Source organism: Stenella coeruleoalba (genome assembly GCF_951394435.1).
Source record: "Stenella coeruleoalba genome assembly, chromosome: 5".
NCBI classification, from domain to species: Eukaryota; Metazoa; Chordata; class Mammalia; order Artiodactyla; family Delphinidae; genus Stenella; species Stenella coeruleoalba.
Window position 1 is genome coordinate 96,737,926 of NC_137150.1, and position 18,428 is coordinate 96,756,353.

The 18,428-nt window shown below is 38.7% G+C and overlaps 1 protein-coding gene across 1 annotated transcript in view; it reads right to left on the reverse strand.

Annotated features, from left to right (window-relative positions):
- Positions 1-18,428, reverse strand: part of ADGRG7 (adhesion G protein-coupled receptor G7) — a gene marked incomplete at both ends in the record, with an annotated part of 97,322 nt that overhangs the window by 59,166 nt on the left and 19,728 nt on the right. The window contains 2 exon segments of the mRNA XM_079921441.1: positions 2,205-2,309; positions 3,361-3,473. Coding sequence (XP_079777567.1) covers positions 2,205-2,309; positions 3,361-3,473 — 218 coding nt within the window.

Consider the following 18,428-nt stretch of genomic DNA (forward strand, 5'->3'; position numbering starts at 1 on the left):
TGTGCTCCGCAGCGGGAGAGGCCACAGCAGTGAGAGGCCCGCGTACCGCAAAAAAAAAAAAAAAAACCAATAAAACCCCCACAAAAAACCATAATAGTTACTCAGAAAAGAAAAATACATAACCAAATGAAAGATGGTGATTCTCTTGTCCCAAAAAAAGTAATATCTTTCAAGCAAGTGTGATGTCCCTTGATGGCTATATTACTGACATTTTTACGCTTCCTGATTCAACAGCACAGTTATTTTTTGTAGCCGTATCTGTTTTGTAAATTATAAAGAAATAGTTAAGACACAAAAAACATATAAAAATTATGACGGTAGGACTCCCCTGGTGGTGCAGTGGTTAAGAATCTGCCTGGCTTCCCTGGTGGCGCAGTGGTTGAGAATCTGCCTGCTAATGCAGGGGACACAGGTTCGAGCCCTGGTCTGGGAGGATCCCACATGCTGCGGAGCAACAAGGCCTGTGAGCCACAACTACTGAGCCTGCGCGTCTAGAGCCTGTGCTCCGCAACAAAAGAGGCCACGATAGTGAGAGGCCCGCGCACCATGATGAAGAGTGGCCCCCGCTTGCCACAACTAGAGAAAACCCTTGCACAGAAACAAAGACCCAACACAGCAAAAATTAATTAATTAATTAATTAATTCCTACCCCCAATATCTTCTTTAAAAAAAAAAAAAAAAGAATCCGCCTGCCAATGCAGGGGACACGGGTTCGAGCCCTGGTCCAGGAAGATCCCACATGCCTCAGAGCAACTAAGTCCATGCGCCACAACTACTGAGCCTGCGCTCTAGAGCCTGCGAGCCACAACTACTGAGCCCGTGTGCCACAACTACTGAAGCCCATGCACCTAGAGCCTGTGCTCTGCAACAAGAGAAGCCACCGCAATGAGAAGCACGTGCAGTGCAACAAAGAGTAGCCCCCGTTCACCGCAACTAAAGAAAGCCTGCACACAGCAAGGAAGATCCAAGGCAGCCAAAAATAAATAAATAAATAAAATTTAAAAAACAAATACTATAAAAAATAAATTATGATGGTAAGTATCTATGGACATACCACAGGAAGTAAGTACCAATACAGTTGAAGCTCTTCTTTTACCTCTGAGCTTTTAATCAAGAAGCTGGAAAGAACTATGTAAAGAGTAGAATCATGAATACTTGAGTAAGCATGATATATGTGGGCAGAGGCAATTTAGATTCGGCAAATGGAACGCTGGTCTAAATAATTTCTTAGAATAAATAAGGCAAAGAAGGACATAGGAAGGAGCAGTGCATACAATTTATTTAGTGTTTCAAAGAGCCCTTGACACACATAGAAATAAATATCTAAATAAAATGTGAAAAATTTTCCCAGGTTCATTATTCACTATCAAACACTTGCATAAACATCTAGAATTAGTTACTGAGATATCCGGTTCTGCAGGAAGTGGATGATAACCTGCAGAAAGGTGTGAGAGGCAGGAGGATTGGTCAGATGAAAATCAATGCAAACCAAGGACTGTTAAAACGTTTAGGGAAAATCATATGGGATAATGGGCTCTAAGCTGTCAGGAAAGGGGTCTATGAATTTAAAGGGCTACTCTTAGAAGATATTACCCAATCTGGCATTAAAATCGTATATGTCGTCAAAATCCTAGATATCATCAGGGAGCATATTAGAAATAGAAAATATCATTTGCTCCTTTATTCTTGGAAAGCCTCTGTGCAAGCAAGGTTGTCACGCTTCAGGAAAGGTGTGATGAAGCTAGAAAATGTTCCAAGATGGAAAACTAAAATGATCAAAGAGGTGAAGGACTCCTAACTGTGAAGAGACTTAACTGCAATTCTACCTAGAAATATGAAGTCTCAAAATAGATACGGTGTAAATCTACAGTCTACCCAGTCTTTAAAATTTAGATAAATTATGTAACAGCAGATCTTAACCTGATCAAACTCCAGGAGATGGAGGAGGCTGCAAGAATAAATCTATTGAAGAATTAAAAGGAATTTACTACCAATCTATATTTCAGTTTTTAGGAAAACTGGAATTATGTGATGTAACACCCAAAACTTTGAACATTGGCATCACGAAATGGAGCCAAACTCTTCCACAAAAACTTCCTTGATGCCTCTTCTAGGGACCTAACACTAGTTGGAGAGATGATAGGTATGACCCAGCATAGCAATTCATATGCCTAAACAGAGGAGATGCTTGGAAAAGCACAAACCATTCAGAGTGTTCTTGTCACATGTTTGCAAGGAAGAGCCATATCTTCCCACTGGAATTCTGTGAAAAGTAAAATTCTCATAGGTACTGTTTTCACAGAAATTAACTATAAGGGAAAGAAAAAATATTCTTCATCATAAATTCATCATTAATCAAAAAATTTTCATTATAAATTTTCACTTTTCTTTCTCAAATTTCAAACCAGATAAAAGTCAAAGTTCAAAACCTCTCTGGTGTAATTCGAAGGGTAATAGAAGGCTTATAGGACTCACTGACCAGCCAGGAACTACATACTTTCTTATCTAGTTAAGTTACTACCATTACAATAACTAGTATGTTCGATTACAGGTTCCAGTTAAAATGTGCACAATATATAACTCAGTCGAGGTGGGATGTGATCACTAACACATCAGAAAGGATAGTGTATCAGATTAGTTGAAATCTTGAAAATCAAAGATATAGAGCCTACAGTGGCAAAGGGCATCATGAGGGTGTGGGTTAAACAAGAAGCTAAAGTCATGGAGTATGTGGGATACATTGGCTGGTTGGAGGGTAGGTAATTATAGGAGTGAGCTTCTAGGGCTCTGAATCTTAAGCAGGCAGCATGAAGTGTGTAGAGTGTTGGGAAGCACACTGCAGATCAAGAAGTGGCTTTGAACTTTGATTCTGAGATACCATTGACCGAAGTCAAGCCACTAATTTAATAACATCTCTCCAAGAGAAAGGAAGAAAAAACAAACACTTCATCTAAGTATATACTTGGATGAGAAGATGCCTCTTGATTTCAGAAAAGTTAAGTATGTTAGAATTATGATATTTGAAATGGAGTAATATGGCGTATCACCAATTGAAAGGAGCTGAGAAAACCATATTACCCATTGCTCTATAGTAGACACTGCAGTCAGAAAGAAAAGCAACTGAGTTTTACAGAGAAACTTAACAGTTGGGAAAGAAATGAGGTGTACTGAACATACGGGTAAATAGCACAGGAAAACTCAGCTTTTACTATTGAGCTAATAAACACATCTTAAATCCATCATCATTATGCCCATTGTTACTACAGTCATTAACAGAAGCTTCAAGAAGCTTTGCTGCTGTCCTTATAAACACAAGAGTCACCTAAATCTCACACCCTAGTATTATCCCAAGTAACTTACTGATTGTACATCTCCGTCCTTTCCACTCTTCTGGACAAATGCATCTGCCATTTTCCCAGGTTCCACCATTCTTGCAGAACTCTATAGGAGTGCTAGATGTGGGGTAAATGTTCCTAAAGAAACAATAAATAACAGAATAGTATATGAACTGGCTGATTAGTTTCTCTTTTGGGGTCTGTGGCCTTTAATTTCTATATGAAAAACCATTATTTTGAATATCACTGCTGAAAAATATTCTTTGTAAGATCATCAAAAAATATATACACTGAGAATCTACACAGGGTATACAATGCTTACTAGATGTTATGGATATGAAAAAACCATATTTGAAAGATACGACACCTTGACCAAGGAGATTAGAATCTACTGAAGGAAACAGATTATATAGATGATGTATATAGACTAGATAGATAGATATAGATGAACCATGTCAATATGCAGATCTATAAGTGCTATAAGAATATAGAAGAGAGATGTTGAGGACAGAGGTAACCCATCCAGAGAAGACTTTTCAGAAGAGGTGGTGTTAGCATCAGATTTTAAGACTAAATCTAAAGAAGTCAGATAATGAGGATGATTATAATTTTTGTGACTTTCTGTTTGAATAAAAAAAAAATCCCACAAGGACTCAGAGGCAAAAAATATACAAATCAATTTTCACTGCAAAGTAAAGAAGCTGTTACAGTGGAGGATTACTGGACTGAATGTCAATATTATGACATAGTATGAGTGTGTTTCATGTTTGGTAATTGCAATCATTGTTGCTTTTGTTGTGGTCATACATTTACAATGCTTGGTGTCAGTTTATTTATCTCTTATAAAAATAAAATACAGTGTATGTGTGTGAAAAAAATAAATAAAAATAAAATTAAAAAAAATAAAGAAGTCAGATAAAATGTAGGCAGGATACAAACAGCAAAAATTCAAAAACATGGAAAGTTCTGATGTGTCCAAGAACAGAGAAAAGCTTAACATATCAGGAGCGTTGGTTCTACGTGGATCAACAGCAGGACATAAGCTGCATTGTGAGCAGCTTTATAGAACAAGCTGAAAAGATTTAACCCTGCAGCAGCCTAGAGGGGTCTTAAAACAAGGAAGTAACATAGTAAGGAATATTTTTTAGGAAGATATCTCAAGCAATACGGGAAGTGACTGAGGCTGGGAGGCAAAGAAGACCTGCTAGCTAAATGAGAACCTGATCTAAAACAGTGGCTCTAAGGAAGTCAGGTGTCAATCAACTCAGGAGCATACCTGAGACTCGATTGTTTGGATCTAGTGACTGGTTATTTTGAGTTGGGGACACTGGGGACACTGGGGACTCTAAATTGAAAGACAGGGTGGATGGTGAACAAATTAACTAACCTTATGAATACAGGAAGCAGAGTTCCAGTTCCAATAATGATGGAGTAGATTGTACCATATTAACCCTCCCCCAGATGACAATTTTAAACACTGGACAAAAATTTAAAACTAACTACTTGAGGACATTGGACAGCAATAAAAAGCAGAGAGAAACTGAAGGCCATTCCAAGCTTATACAGTCTCTCCACTAAGAGCACTACCCAGTCTGTATAGCAGGAGTGGCTGAAACACCAGCCTAAAGCCACAGTCTTAATGGGTCGAGGTATGAAAGGAGACAGTCTGGGGCTACCACACAACTGGAAATTGAAGGGAGATATCCCGGAAAGGAGGGAGCCATATAGAAGGGAGACTCAAAGTCTGGGTGTAAATTCCCCTAAAATCTGAAGGAAAAAAAAGACTTAAAAAAATAAACAGAGGTTCTGGGACATGTGGGACAATATCAAAGAGTCTAACCTATAAGCAAATGGAGTCCCAGAAAGGGAGAAGAGAAGGAATAGGGCAGATAAAATATCTGAAGGAATAATGGTCAAAAATTCTCAAACTTGGTACAAGAAGCGCAGTAAAGCTCAAGCAAAATAAATGCAGGGAAAGCCACACTTAGACACATCATGGTTGAACTGCTAAAACTCAAAAATAAGGAGAAAATACTGAAAGCAACAAACTACCAGCACAGACAGTTTTACTGATGAATTAGGGAATAAATAATACCAATCTTGTATAAACTCTTTTAGAAAATAGAGAAAGGGAGAAACTTCCCAAATGATTTTATAATGCCAGGATAGCCCTCATACCAAAATCTGACAAAAACATTATAAGAAAAGAAAATTACAGACCAATAAACCTCATTTACACAGATGCAAAAATCTTTTTGAAATAGTAGCAAATCAAATCCAGCAATATATAAAACTGACAATCCATCATGACAAAGTGAGATTTATACCAGGAGTGCAAAGTTGGTTTAACAATAGAAAATTAAGTATTTAATTCACCATATGCCAAATTAAAGGGGGAAGACCATATGATCATTTCAATAATCATAAATTCAAAAATCATTTCAATAAAGGGGAAAAAGCATCCAACATATTTTTTAAACTCTCAGCAAATAAGGAATAAAAGGGAACTTCTTCAAACTGATAAAAATCATCTATGAAGACCCTACCACTAACATCATACTTAATAGTGTAATATTGAATGCTTTCCCCCCTAAGACTGACAGAAAAGAGTTTAACATAACTGCTGTAACCACTTTTACTCAAGATTGTGCTGAAAATGCTGACCAGTGCTATAGGTAAGAAAAAGAAACAAAAAGCATAAAGAAAGGGAGAAATAAAACTATCTTCTGTTGCAGATGACATCATCAAATACATAGAAAATCCTAAGGTGTCTCAAAAAAAGCTGCTAGAAGTAATAGTAAATTTAGCAAGGTTTCATGATACAAAATAAACAGAATTATATTTATTTCCATATGCTAGCATCAAATAATTGGGAAATAAAATTATTAAATAATTTCCATTTAAATTAGCTTAAAAATTATAAAATTTTGGGAAATAAATTTAACAAAATGTGTGTAAGATCTCATTAGTGAAAGAAATTTTAAAAGATCTAAACAAGTGGAAATATATACCATGTATGTATGAAAGACTCAAAGTTGTTAAGGTGTATATTTTCCCCAAATTGATAAGGCCAAAATCCAAAAACAAAAGAACTTTTTTGTAGAAATTGACAAACTGATCTTAAAGTGTTATTGAAATGTAAGAGACCTGGAAAAGCCAAAATAAACAGGGAACTCTACTCAATACTCTGTAATGGCCTATATGGGAAAAGAATCTTAAAAAGGAGTGGATATATGTATATGTATAACTGATTCACTTTGCTGTACACCTGAAACTAATACAACATTGTAAATCAACTATACTTCAATAAAAATTTTTTTAAAAGTAAAAGAAAAAGAGAGTTGGGTGACTGACATTACTAATTTTATGACTTACTATACAGCCATAGCAATCAAAACATTATGAGATCATCATAAAGACAGCCAGATATACCAATGAAATAAAGAGCTTAGAAATAGATAAAACATATATAGTCAGTTGATTCTTTAAAAAGATTACAAGGCAATTCAGTTGGAAAAGGAAAAATGTTTCAACAAATGGACTCAAAACTCAATTTGAGATGGACCAGAGACCCAAAAGCAATAGTTAAAACTACAAAGCTTCTCTGAGAAAACAGGAGAATATCTTTGCAACTTTGGGAAAGACAAAATTTTTTTTAAAGAGGACACAAAAAGCACGAAACATAAAAGAAAAAAATTGATAAATTGTACTTAAAACTAAAAACTGCTCAGCAAAAGACACCGTTAAGAAAATAAAAATGGAAGCCACAGACCGGGAGAAAATATTTGCAGTACTTTTCTGACAAAGGAAGTGTTTCTATAACTTTAAATTAGGATTGTAATTTGTAAATTGTAAAGAGTGCACATTACTAATAAGATACAAACAACCCACTTTTTAAAATGGACAAAAGATGTGAATACACAGTCCATAAAAAAAGATATATGGAAGGGCACTAAGCACACGAAAATGATCAGCATATTAGTCATCAGAGAAACGCAAGTTAAAACCACAATGAAATATCATTTCACACCCAACTAGAACAGCTAAAATTAAAAAACAGACGATGCCAATTGTTGTTAAGGATGTGAAACAACTGGAACTCTAGCAAATTGCTGCTGAGAATTTCAAATGGTACAACCATTTTGGAAAGATGTTTGGTAGTATCATAAGGCTAAAGATACACCTACCTATGACAGAAATTCCACATCTAGAGAGATATGCAAAATAAGTGGAAATATATGTCCACAAAGATACTTGAATGTTTCTATTACCTGCAGTGGATGTTATCGTATGCCACCTGGATCCTCCTCTTTAGGACTGAAGCACTCATTCCTCCAGCCTTGGGGGATGTTGGCAACTGAGAAAACAGCTGAATCCTTTTCTAGAAATTGCCCTCAACTGAAGAGAGTCAGCTTACCCAAGAGCCTCATGACACACACTATGACTAGTCAATACCAGGGAATAAAGGCTCAACCCACAGCCTCAATACCTCAAAGAATATATTTTCCAAAGATAGCTGTACTATGTATTCCATCTCACTCACTCTTCCTATAATGATGATACTTCTCCACTGAGAGGTAGGTTTATGTTCTTTCCGTGAATCATGTGGATTTTTGTATCTATCTTGACTAATAGTGTGAAAGAAATGTGTTGTGTGACTTCCAGGCTGGATCATAAAAGGTGATTTGGCTTCCACCTAGCTCTCTCTCACTCAGGACAGATGCTTTAGAAGACTTGAGCCTACAGGAGACATTTAAGAAACCTGGCTACTCTGAAGCCTCCATGCTGGAGATACCAAGGGGAGAAACTACACAGAGATAGAGAAGGCTGAGGAGCTTCAGCTGTTTCAGGTTTTTGAGTCTTCCCAGCCCAGGCACCACATATGGGTGAAGAAGCATTTAAGATGACCCCAGCTCCAGCCACCATCTGCGGGCAACTTTATGAGAGATCCTAATCCAGAACTACCCAGGCATGCTGCTTCCAAATTCTGAACTCAGAAAGATAATAAATGATCATGGTTGTTTTAAGCCATTAAATTTTGGGGTGATTTCTTCTGCAGCAATAGATAACTAATACAGAGGGCAACTCTTGAGGGGCATCCCAGCTTCAGCTGTGTTGCAGTTCAATTTCTCCTTCCACCCAATCCTGCCTCTGTTACTCCCCTAGGAGAGCTGATCCCAAGAACACCTGTTGAAACTTTTATGCAGAAAAATCTTCAATTCAGAATCTGTTTTCCAGGGAACGCAATCTCGGAAGTTTTATTCATGGTAGCCAAAAGAAAAAAAAGAAAAAGAAGAAGAAACCACCCAAATAGTCAATCGACAAGAGACTGAATAAACAAATTATGTTATATTCATACAATAGAATATTGATCGTTTAGTAATAAAAAGCAATACGTACAACATAGATGAATCTCAAAAACATTATGTTAACAAAAGTATTCAGACATAAAAGAGTAAATCCTATATGGTTCTTTTCATGAAGTTCAAGGATAGCAAAACTAACCTATGATGATAAAATCAGAACAGTGTTTGCCCAAAGGGTGGGGAGTAGAGGTGGGGAGATTGACTGGCAAGGAACAGCTACAGCTACCATAAAAAATGAACATGGCCTAACTCCTAGCCAGACACAAATAAAACCTCACACTAAAGGCCTGCACCTCAATTCCTTTTTTTTCTTTTTTTAAAATTTCTTTAATTTTATTTTCTTTTTTATACAGCAGGTTCTTATTAGTCATCAATTTTATACACATCAGTGTATACATGTCAATCCCAATCACCCAATGCATCCCACCCCCACCCCCACCACCCTGCTGCTTTCCCCGCTTGCTGTCCATACGTTTGTTCTCTACATCAGTGTCTCAATTTCTGATCTGCAAACCGGTTCATCTGTACCATTTTTCTAGGTTCCACATATATTTGTTAATATATGATATTTGTTTTTCTCTTTCTGACTTACTTCACTCTGTATGACAGTCTCTAGATCCATCCACGTCTCTACAAATGTCCCAATTTCATTCCTTTTTATGGCTGAGTAATGTTCCATTGTATATATGTACTACATCTTCTTTATCCATTCGTCTGTTGATGGGCATTTAGGGTGTTTCCATTACCTGGCTATTGTAAATAGGGCTGCAATGAACATTGGGGTACATGTGTCTTTTCGAATTACGGTTTTCTCTGAGTATATGCCCAGTAGTGGGATTGCTGGATCATATGGTAATTGTATTTTTCGTCTTTTAAGGAACCTCCATACTGTTCTCCATAGTGGCTGTATCAATTTACATTCCCACCAATGCAAGTGCAAGAGGGTACGCTTTTCTCCACACCCTCTCCAGCATTTGTTGTTTGTAGATTTTCTGATGATGCCCATTCTAACTGGTGTGAGTTGATACCTCACTGTAGTTTTGATTTGCATTTCTCTAATAATTAGTGATATGGAGCAGCTTTTCATGTGCTTCTTGGCCATCTGTATGTCTTCTTTGGAGAAACCTTTCTAAGAATTTGTCCATTTCTTCCAGGTTGTCCATTTTATTGGCGTAGAGTTGCTTGTAGTAGTCTCTTAGGATGCTTCGTATTTCTGTGGTGCCTGTTGTAATTTGTACTTTTTCATTTCTAATTTTATTGATTTGAGTCCTCTCCCTCTTTTTCTTGATGAGTCTGGCTAATGGTTTATCAGTTTTGTTTATATTCTCCAAGAACCAGCTTTTAGGGTCATTGATCTTTGCTATTGTTTTCTTTGTTTCTATTTCATTTATTTCTGCTCTGATCTTTATGATTTCTTTCCTTCTGCTAACTTTGGGTTTTGTTTGTTCTTTCTCTAGTTCCTTCAGGTGTAAGCTTTGATTGTTTATTTGAGATTGTTCTTGTTTCTTGAGGTAGGCTTGTATAGCTATAAACTTCCCTCTTAGAACTGCTTTTGCTGCATACCATAGGTTTTGGATCGTCGTGTTTTCATTGTTATTTGTCTCTAGGTATTTTTGATTTCCTCTTTGATTTCTTCAGTGATCTCTTGATTATTTAGTAACGTATTCTTTAGCCTCCAAGAGTTTGTGTTTTTTCCCTGTAATTGATTTCTAATCTCATAGCATTATCAGAAAAGATGCTTGATATAACTTCAATTTTCGTAAATTTACTGAGGATTGATTTGAGACCCTAGATGTGATCTATCCTGGAGAATGCTCTGTGCACACTTGAGAAGAAAGTGTAAGCTGCTGTGTTTGGATGGAATGTTCTATAAATATCAATTAAATCTATCTGGTCGATTGTGTCATTTAAAGCTTCTGTTTCCTTATTTATACTCATTTTGGATGATCTGTCCATTGGTGTAAGTGAGGTGTTAAAGTCCCCCACGATTATTTTTTTTAACATCTTTATTGGGGTATAATTGCTTTACAATGGTGTGTTAGTTTCTGCTTTACAACAAAGTGAATCAGTTATACATATACATATATTCCCGTATGTCTTCCCTCTTGTGTCTCCCTCCCTCCCACCCTCCCTATCCCACCCCTCCAGGCTGTCACAAAGCACCGAGCCAATATCCCTGTGCCATGAGGCTGCTTCCACTAGCTATCTACCTTACGTTTGGTAGTGTGTATATGTCCATGACTCTCTCTCGCCCTGTCACAACTCACCCTTCCCCCTCCCCATATCCTCAAGTCCGTTCTCCAGTAGGTCTGCGTCTTTATTCCTATCTTACCCCTAGGTTCTTCATAACATTTTTTTCTTAAATTCCATATATATGTGTTAGCATAGCATACGGCATTTGTCTTTTTCTTTCTGACTTACTTCACTCTGTATGACAGACTCTAGGTCTATCCACCTCATTACAAATAGCTCAATTTCGTTACTTTTTATGGCTGAGTAATATTCCATTGTATATATGTGCCACATCTTCTTTATACATTCATCCGATGATGGGCATTTAGGTTCTTTCCATCTCCGGGCTATTGTAAATAGAGCTGCAATGAACATTTTGGTACATGACTCTTTTTGAATTTCGGTTTTCTCAGCGTATATGCCCAGTAGTGGGATTGCTGGGTCATATGGTAGTTCTATTTGTAGTTTTTTAGGGAACCTCCATACTGTTCTCCATAGTGGCTAAACCAATTCACATTGCCACCAGCAGTGCAAGAGTGTTCCCTTTTCTCCACACCCTCTCCAACATTTATTGTTTCTAGATTTTTTGATGATGGCCATTCTGACTGGTGTGAGATGATATCTCATTGTAGTTTTGATTTGCATTTCTCTAATGATTAATGATGTTGAGCATTCTTTCATGTGTTTGTTGGCAGTCTGCATATCTTCTTTGGAGAAATGTCTATTTAGGTCTTCCGCCCATTTTTGGATTGAGTTGTTTGTTTTCTTGTTATTGAGCTGCATGAGCTGCTTGTAAATTTTGGAGATTAATCCTTTGTCAGTTGCTTCATTTGCAAATATTTTCTCCCATTCTGAGGGTTATCTTTTGGTCTTGTTTATGGTTTCCTTTGCTGTGCAAAAGCTTTGAAGTTTCATTAGGTCCCATTTGTTTATTTTTGTTTTTATTTCCATTACTCTAGGAGGTGGGTCAGAAAGGATCTTGCTGTGATTTATGTCATAGAGTGTTCTGCCTATGTTTTCCGCTAAGTGTTTGATAGTTTCTGGCCTTACATTTAGGTATTTAATCCATTTTGAGCTTATTTTTGTGTATGGTGTTAGGGAGTGATCTAATCTCATACTTTTGCATGTACCTGTCCAGTTTTCCCAGCACCACGTATTGAAGAGGCTGTCCTTTCTCCACTGTACACTCCTGCCATCTTTATCAAAGATAAGGTGTCCATATGTGCGTGGGTTTATCTCTGGGCTTTCTATCCTGTTCCATTGATCTATCTTTCTGTTTTTGTGCCAGTCCCATACTGTCTTGATTACTGTAGCTTTGTAGTATAGTCTGAAGTCAGGGAGCCTGATTCCTCCAGCTCCTTTTTTCGTTCTCAAGATTGCTTTGGCTATTCGGGGTCTTTTGTGTTTCTATACAAATTGTGAAATTTTTTATTCTAGTTCTGTGAAAAATGCCAGTGGTAGTTTGATAGGGATTGCATTGAATCTGTAGATTGCTTTGGGTAGTAGAGTCATTTTCACATTGTTGATTCTTCCAATCCAAGAACATGGTATATCTCTCCATAAATTTGTATCATCTTTAATTTCTTTCATCAGTGTCTTATAATTTTCTGTATACAGGTCTTTTGTCTCCTTAGGTAGGTTTATTCCTAGATATTTTATTCTTTTTGTTGCAATGGTAAATGGGAGTGTTTTCTTGATTTCACTTTCAGATTTTTCATCATTGGTGTATAGGAATGCCAGATATTTCTGTGCATTAATTTTGTATCCTGCTACTTTACCAAATTCATTGATTAGCTCTAGTGGTTTTCTGGTAGCATCTTTAGGATACTCTATGTATAGTATCCTGTCATCTGCAAACAGTGACAGCTTTACTCCTTCTTTTCCGATTTGGATTCCTTTTATTTCCTTTTCTTCTCTGATTGCTGTGGCTAAAACTTCCAAAACTATGTTGAATAAGAGTGGTGAGAGTGGGCAACCTTGTCTTGTTCCTGATCTTAGTGGAAATGCTTTCAGTTTTTCACCATTGAGGATGATGTTGGCTGTGGGCTTCTCATATATGGCCTTTATTATGTTGAGGGAAGTTCCCTCTATGCCTATTTTCTTCAGGGTTTTTATCATAAATGGGTGTTGAATTTTGTCAAAAGCTTTCTCTGCATCTATTGAGATGATCATATGGTTTTTCTCCTTCAGTTTGTTAATATGGTTTATCACATTGATAGATTTGCGTATATTGAAGAATCCTTGCATACCTGGAATAAACCCCACTTGATCATGGTGTATGATCCTTTTAATGTGCTGTTGGATTCTGTTTGCTAGTATTTTGTTAAGGATTTTTGCATCTATGTTCATCAGTGATATTGGCCTGTAGTTTTCTTTCCTTGTGACATCCTTGTCGGGTTTTGGTATCAAGGTGATGGTGGCCTCGTAGAAAGAATTTGGGAGTGTTCCTCCCTCTGCTATATTTTGGAAGAGTTTGAGAAGGATAGGTGTTAGCTCTTCTCTAAATGTTCGATAGAATTTGCCTGTGAAGCCATCTGGTCCTGGGCTTTTGTTTGTTGGAAGATTTTTAATCACAGTTTCAATTTCAGTGCTTGTGATTGGTCTGTTCATATTCTCTATTTCTTCCTGATTCAGTCTTGGCAGGTGGTGCATTTCTAAGAATGTGTCCATTTCTTCCAGATTGTCCATTTTATTGGCATAGAGTTGCTTGTAGTAGTCTCTCATGATCTTTTGTATTTCTGCAGTGTCAGTTGTTACTTCTCCTTTTTCATTTCTTATTCTATCGATTTGAGTCTTCTCCCTTTTTTTCTTGATGAGTCTGGCTAGTGGTTTATCTATTTCGTTTATCTTCTCAAAGAACCAGCTTTTAGTTTTATTGATCTTTGCTATCGTTTCCTTCATTTCTTTTTCATTTATTTCTGATCTGATCTTTATGATTTCTTTCCTTCTGCTAGCTTTGGGTTTTTTTGTTCTTCTTTCTCTAATTGCTTTAGGTGCAAGGTTAGGTTGTTTATTCGAGATGTTTCCTGCTTCTTAAGGTGGGCTTGTATTGCTATAAACTTCCCCCTTAAAACTGCTTTTGCTGCATCCCATAGGTTTTGGGTCGTTGTGTCTCCATTGTCATTTGTTTCTAAGTATTTTTTAATTTCCTCTTTGATTTCTTCAGTGATCACTTCATTATTAAGTAGTGTATTGTTTAGCCTCCATGTGTTTGTATTTTTTACAGATCTGTTCCTGTAATTGATATCTAGTCTCATGGCATTGTGGTCGGAAAGATACTTGATACAATTTCAATTTTCTTAAATTTACCAAGGCTTGATTTGTGACCCAAGATATGATTTATCCTGGAGAATGTTCCATGAGCACTTGAGAAAAATGTGTATTCTGTTGTTTTTTGATGGAGTGTCCTATAAATATCAATTAAGTCCATCTTGTTTAATGTATCATTTAAAGCTTGTGTTTCCTTATTTATTTTCATTTTGGATGATCTGTCCATGGGTGAAAGTGGGGTGTTAAAGTCCCCTACTATGAATGTGTTACTGTCGATTTCCCCTTTTATGGCTGTTAGTATTTGCCTTATGTATTGAGGTGCTCCTATGTTGGGTGCATAAATATTTACAATTGTTATATCTTCTCCTTGGATCGATCCCTTGATCATTATGTAGTGTCCTTCTTTGTCTCTTTTAATAGTCCTTATTTTAAAGTCTATTTTGTCTGATATGAGAATTGTTACTCCAGCTTTCTTTTGGTTTCCATTTGCATGGAATATCTTTTTCCATCCCCTTACTTTCAGTCTGTATGTGTCTCTAGGTCTGAAGTGGGTCTCTTGTAGATAGCATATATAAGGGTCTTGTTCTTGTATCCATTCAGCCAATCTGTGTCTTTTGGAGGGAGCATTTAGTCCATTTTCATTTAAGGTAATTATCGATATGTATGTTCCTATTCCCATTTTCTAAATTGTTTTGGGTTCGTTATTATAGGTCTTTTCCTTCTCTTGTGTTTCTTGTCTAGAGAAGTTCCTTTAGCATTTGTCATAAAGCTGGTTTGGTGGTGCTGAACTCTCTCAGCTTTTGCTTGTCTGTAAAGGTTTTAATTTCTCCATCAAATCTGAATGAGATCCTTGCTGGGTAGAGTAGTCTTGGCTGAAGCTTTTTCTCCTTCATCACTTTCAGTATGTCCTTCCAGTCCCTTCTGGCTTGTAGGGTTTCTGCTGAGAGATCAGCTGTTAAACTTATGGGGAGTCCCTTGTGTGTTTTTTGTTGTTTTTCCCTTGCTGCTTTTAATATGCTTTCTTTGTATTTAATTTTTGACAGTTTGATTTATATGTGTCTTGGCGTATTTCTCCTTGGATTTATCCTGTATGGGACTCTCTGTGCTTCCTGGACTTCATTAACTATTTCTTTTCCCATATTAGGGAAGTTTTCAACTATAATCTCTTCAAATATTTTCTCAGTCCCTTTCTTTTTCTCTTCTTCTTCTGGAACCCCTATAATTCGAATGTTGGTGTGTTTAATGTTCTCCCAGAGGTCTCTGAGACTGTCCTCAGTTCTTTTCATTATTTTTTCTTTATTCTGCTCTGCAGTAGTTATTTCCACTATTTTATCTTCCACGTCACTTATCCGTTCTTCTGCCTCAGTTATTCTGCTATTGATCCCATCTAGAGTACTTTTAATTTCATTTATTGTGTTGTTCATCGTTGCTTGTTTCATCTTTAGTTCTTCTAGGTCCTTGTTAACTGTTTCTTGCATTTTGTCCATTCTATTTCCAAGATTTCGGATCATCCTTACTATCATTATTCTGAATTCTTTTTCAGGTAGACTGCCTATTTCGTCTTCATTTGTTAGGTCTGGTGCATTTTTATCTTGCTCCTTTATCTGCTGTGTGTTTTTCTGTCTTCTCATTTTGCTTATCTTACTGTGTTTGGGGTCTCCTTTTTGCAGGCTGCAGTTCGTAGTTCCCGCTGTTTTTGATGTCTGTCTCCAGTGGCTAAGGTTGGTTCAGTGGGTTGTGTAGGCCTCCTGGTGGAGGGGACTAGTGCCTGTGTTGTGGTGGATAAGGCTGGATCTTGTCTCTCTAGTGGGCAGGTTCACGTCTGGTGGTGTGTTTTGGGGTGTCTGTGGCCTTATTATGATTTTAGGCAGCCTCTCTGCTAATAGGTGGGGTTGTGTTCCTGTTTTGCTAGTTGTTTGGCATATGTTGTCCAGCACTGTAGCTTTGCTGGTCGTTGAGTGAAGCTGGGTGCTGGTGTTAAGATGGAGGTCTCTGGGAGATTTTCGCCATTTGATATTATGTGGAGCTGGGAGGTCTCTTGTTGACCAGTGTTCTGAAGTTGGCTCTCCTACCTCAGAGGCAGAGCCCTGACTCCTGGCTGGAGCACCAAGAGGGTTTCATCCACACGGCTCAGAATAAAAGGGAGAAAAAGTAGAGAGAATTAGTAGAAGTATGAGGAAAGAAAGAAGGAAAGGAGGGAAGGAAGGAAGGAAGAAAAAAGAAAGAAAGAAAGAAGCAAAGAAGGAAAGAAGGCGAGAAGGAAAGAAAGGAGGGAGGGAGGGAGGAAGGAAGGAAGGAGGGAAAGAAGGAAAGAAGACAGAAAGAAAGAAGATACAGTAAAAATAAAATAAAGTATAATAAAGTTATTGAATTAAAAAATACTTATTTAGAAAAAAAAAAGGGACGCATAGAACCTTAGGACAAATGTTGGAAGCAAAGCTATACAGACAAAAGCTTACACAGAAGCATACACATACACCCTCACAAAAAGAGGTAAAGGGGGAAAAATCATAAATCTTGCTCTCAGAGACCACCTCCTCAATTTGGGATGATTCGTTGTCTAAAGGAGGGATGGAAGGAAAGAAAGAAAGAAAGAAAGAAAAGAAAGAAAGAAAGAAAGAAAGAAAGAAAAGTATAATAAAGTTATTAAAATTAATTATTAAGAAAAAAAATTTTTTTAAAACCATGGACTGATAGAACCCTAGGACAAATGGTGGAAGCAAGACTATACAGACAAGATCTCACACAGAAGCATACACATTCACAAAAAGAGGAAAAGGGAAAAAAATCATAGATCTTGCTCCTAAAGTCCAGCTCCTCAATTTGGGATCATTCCTTGTCTATTCAGGTATTCCACAGATGCAGGGTACATCAAGTTGATTGTGGAGCTTTAATCCGCTGCTTCTGAGGCTGCTGGGAGAGATTTCCCTTTCTCTTCTTTGTTCTCACAGCTCACAGGGGCTCAGCTTTGGATTTGTCCCTGCCTCTGCGTGTAGGTCGCTGGGGGGCGTCTGTTTTTTGCTCAGACAGGGCGGGGTTAAAAGAGCCGCTGATTCGGGAGCTCTGGCGCACTCAGGCCGGGGCGGGGGGGAGGGAGGGGCACTGCGTGCGGGGCGGGCCTGCGGCGGCAGAGGCCGGCGTGACGTTGCACCAGCCTGAGGCCCGCCGTGCGTTCTCCCGGGGAAGTTGTCCCTGGATCCCGAGAACCTGGCAGTGGCGAGCTGCACCAGCTCCGCGGAAGAAGGGTGTGGAGAGTGACCTGTGCTCGCACACAGGCCCCTTGGTGGCGGCAGCAGCAGCCTTAGCGTCTCCCGCCCGTCTCTGGGGTCCGCGCTTTTAGCCGCGTCTCGTGCCCGTCTCTGGGGTTCGCGCTTTTAGCCGCGGCTCACGCCCGTCTCTGGAGTTCCTTTAAGCAGCACTCTTAAACCCCTGTCCTCGCGCACCAGGAAACAAAGAGGGAAGAAAAAGTCTCTTGCCTCTTCGGCAGGTGCAGACTTTTCCCCGGACTCCCTCCCGGCTAGCCGTGGTGCACTAACCCCTTCAGGCTATGTTCAAGCCACCAACCCCAGTCCTCTCCCTGCGCTCCGCCCGAAACCGAAACCCGAGCCTCAGAGCCTCAGCTCGCAGCCCCGCCTGCCCCGGCGGGTGAGCAGACAAGCCTCTCGGGCTGGTGAGTGCCGGTCAGCACCGATCCTCTGTGCGGGAATCTCCCCGCTTTGCCCTCCGCACCCGTTGCTGTGCGCTCCTCCACGGTGCCAGAGCTCCCCCCTCCGCCTCCCGCAGTCTCCGCCCGCGAAGGGGCTTCCTAGTGTGTGGAAACTTTTCCTCCTTCACAGCTCCCTCCCACTGGTGCAGTTGCCGTCCCTATTCTTTTGTCTGTTTTTTCTTTTGCCCTACCCAGGTACGTGGGGAGTTTCTTGCCTTTTGGGAGGTCTGAGCTCTTCTGCCAGCCTTCAGTAGGTGTGCTGTAGGAGTTGTTCCACGTGTAGATGTATTTCTGGTGTATCTGTGGGGAGGAAGGTGATCTCCGCGTCTTACTCTTCTGCCATCTTCAAGGTCCCCCCCCCCACTATTATTTTGTTACTGTCAATTTCCTCTTTTATAGCTGTTAGCAGTTGCCTTATGTATTGAGGTGCTCCTATGTTGGGTGCATATATATTTATAATTGTTATATCTTCTTCTTGGATTGATCCCCTGATCATTATGTAGTGTCCTTCCTTGTCTC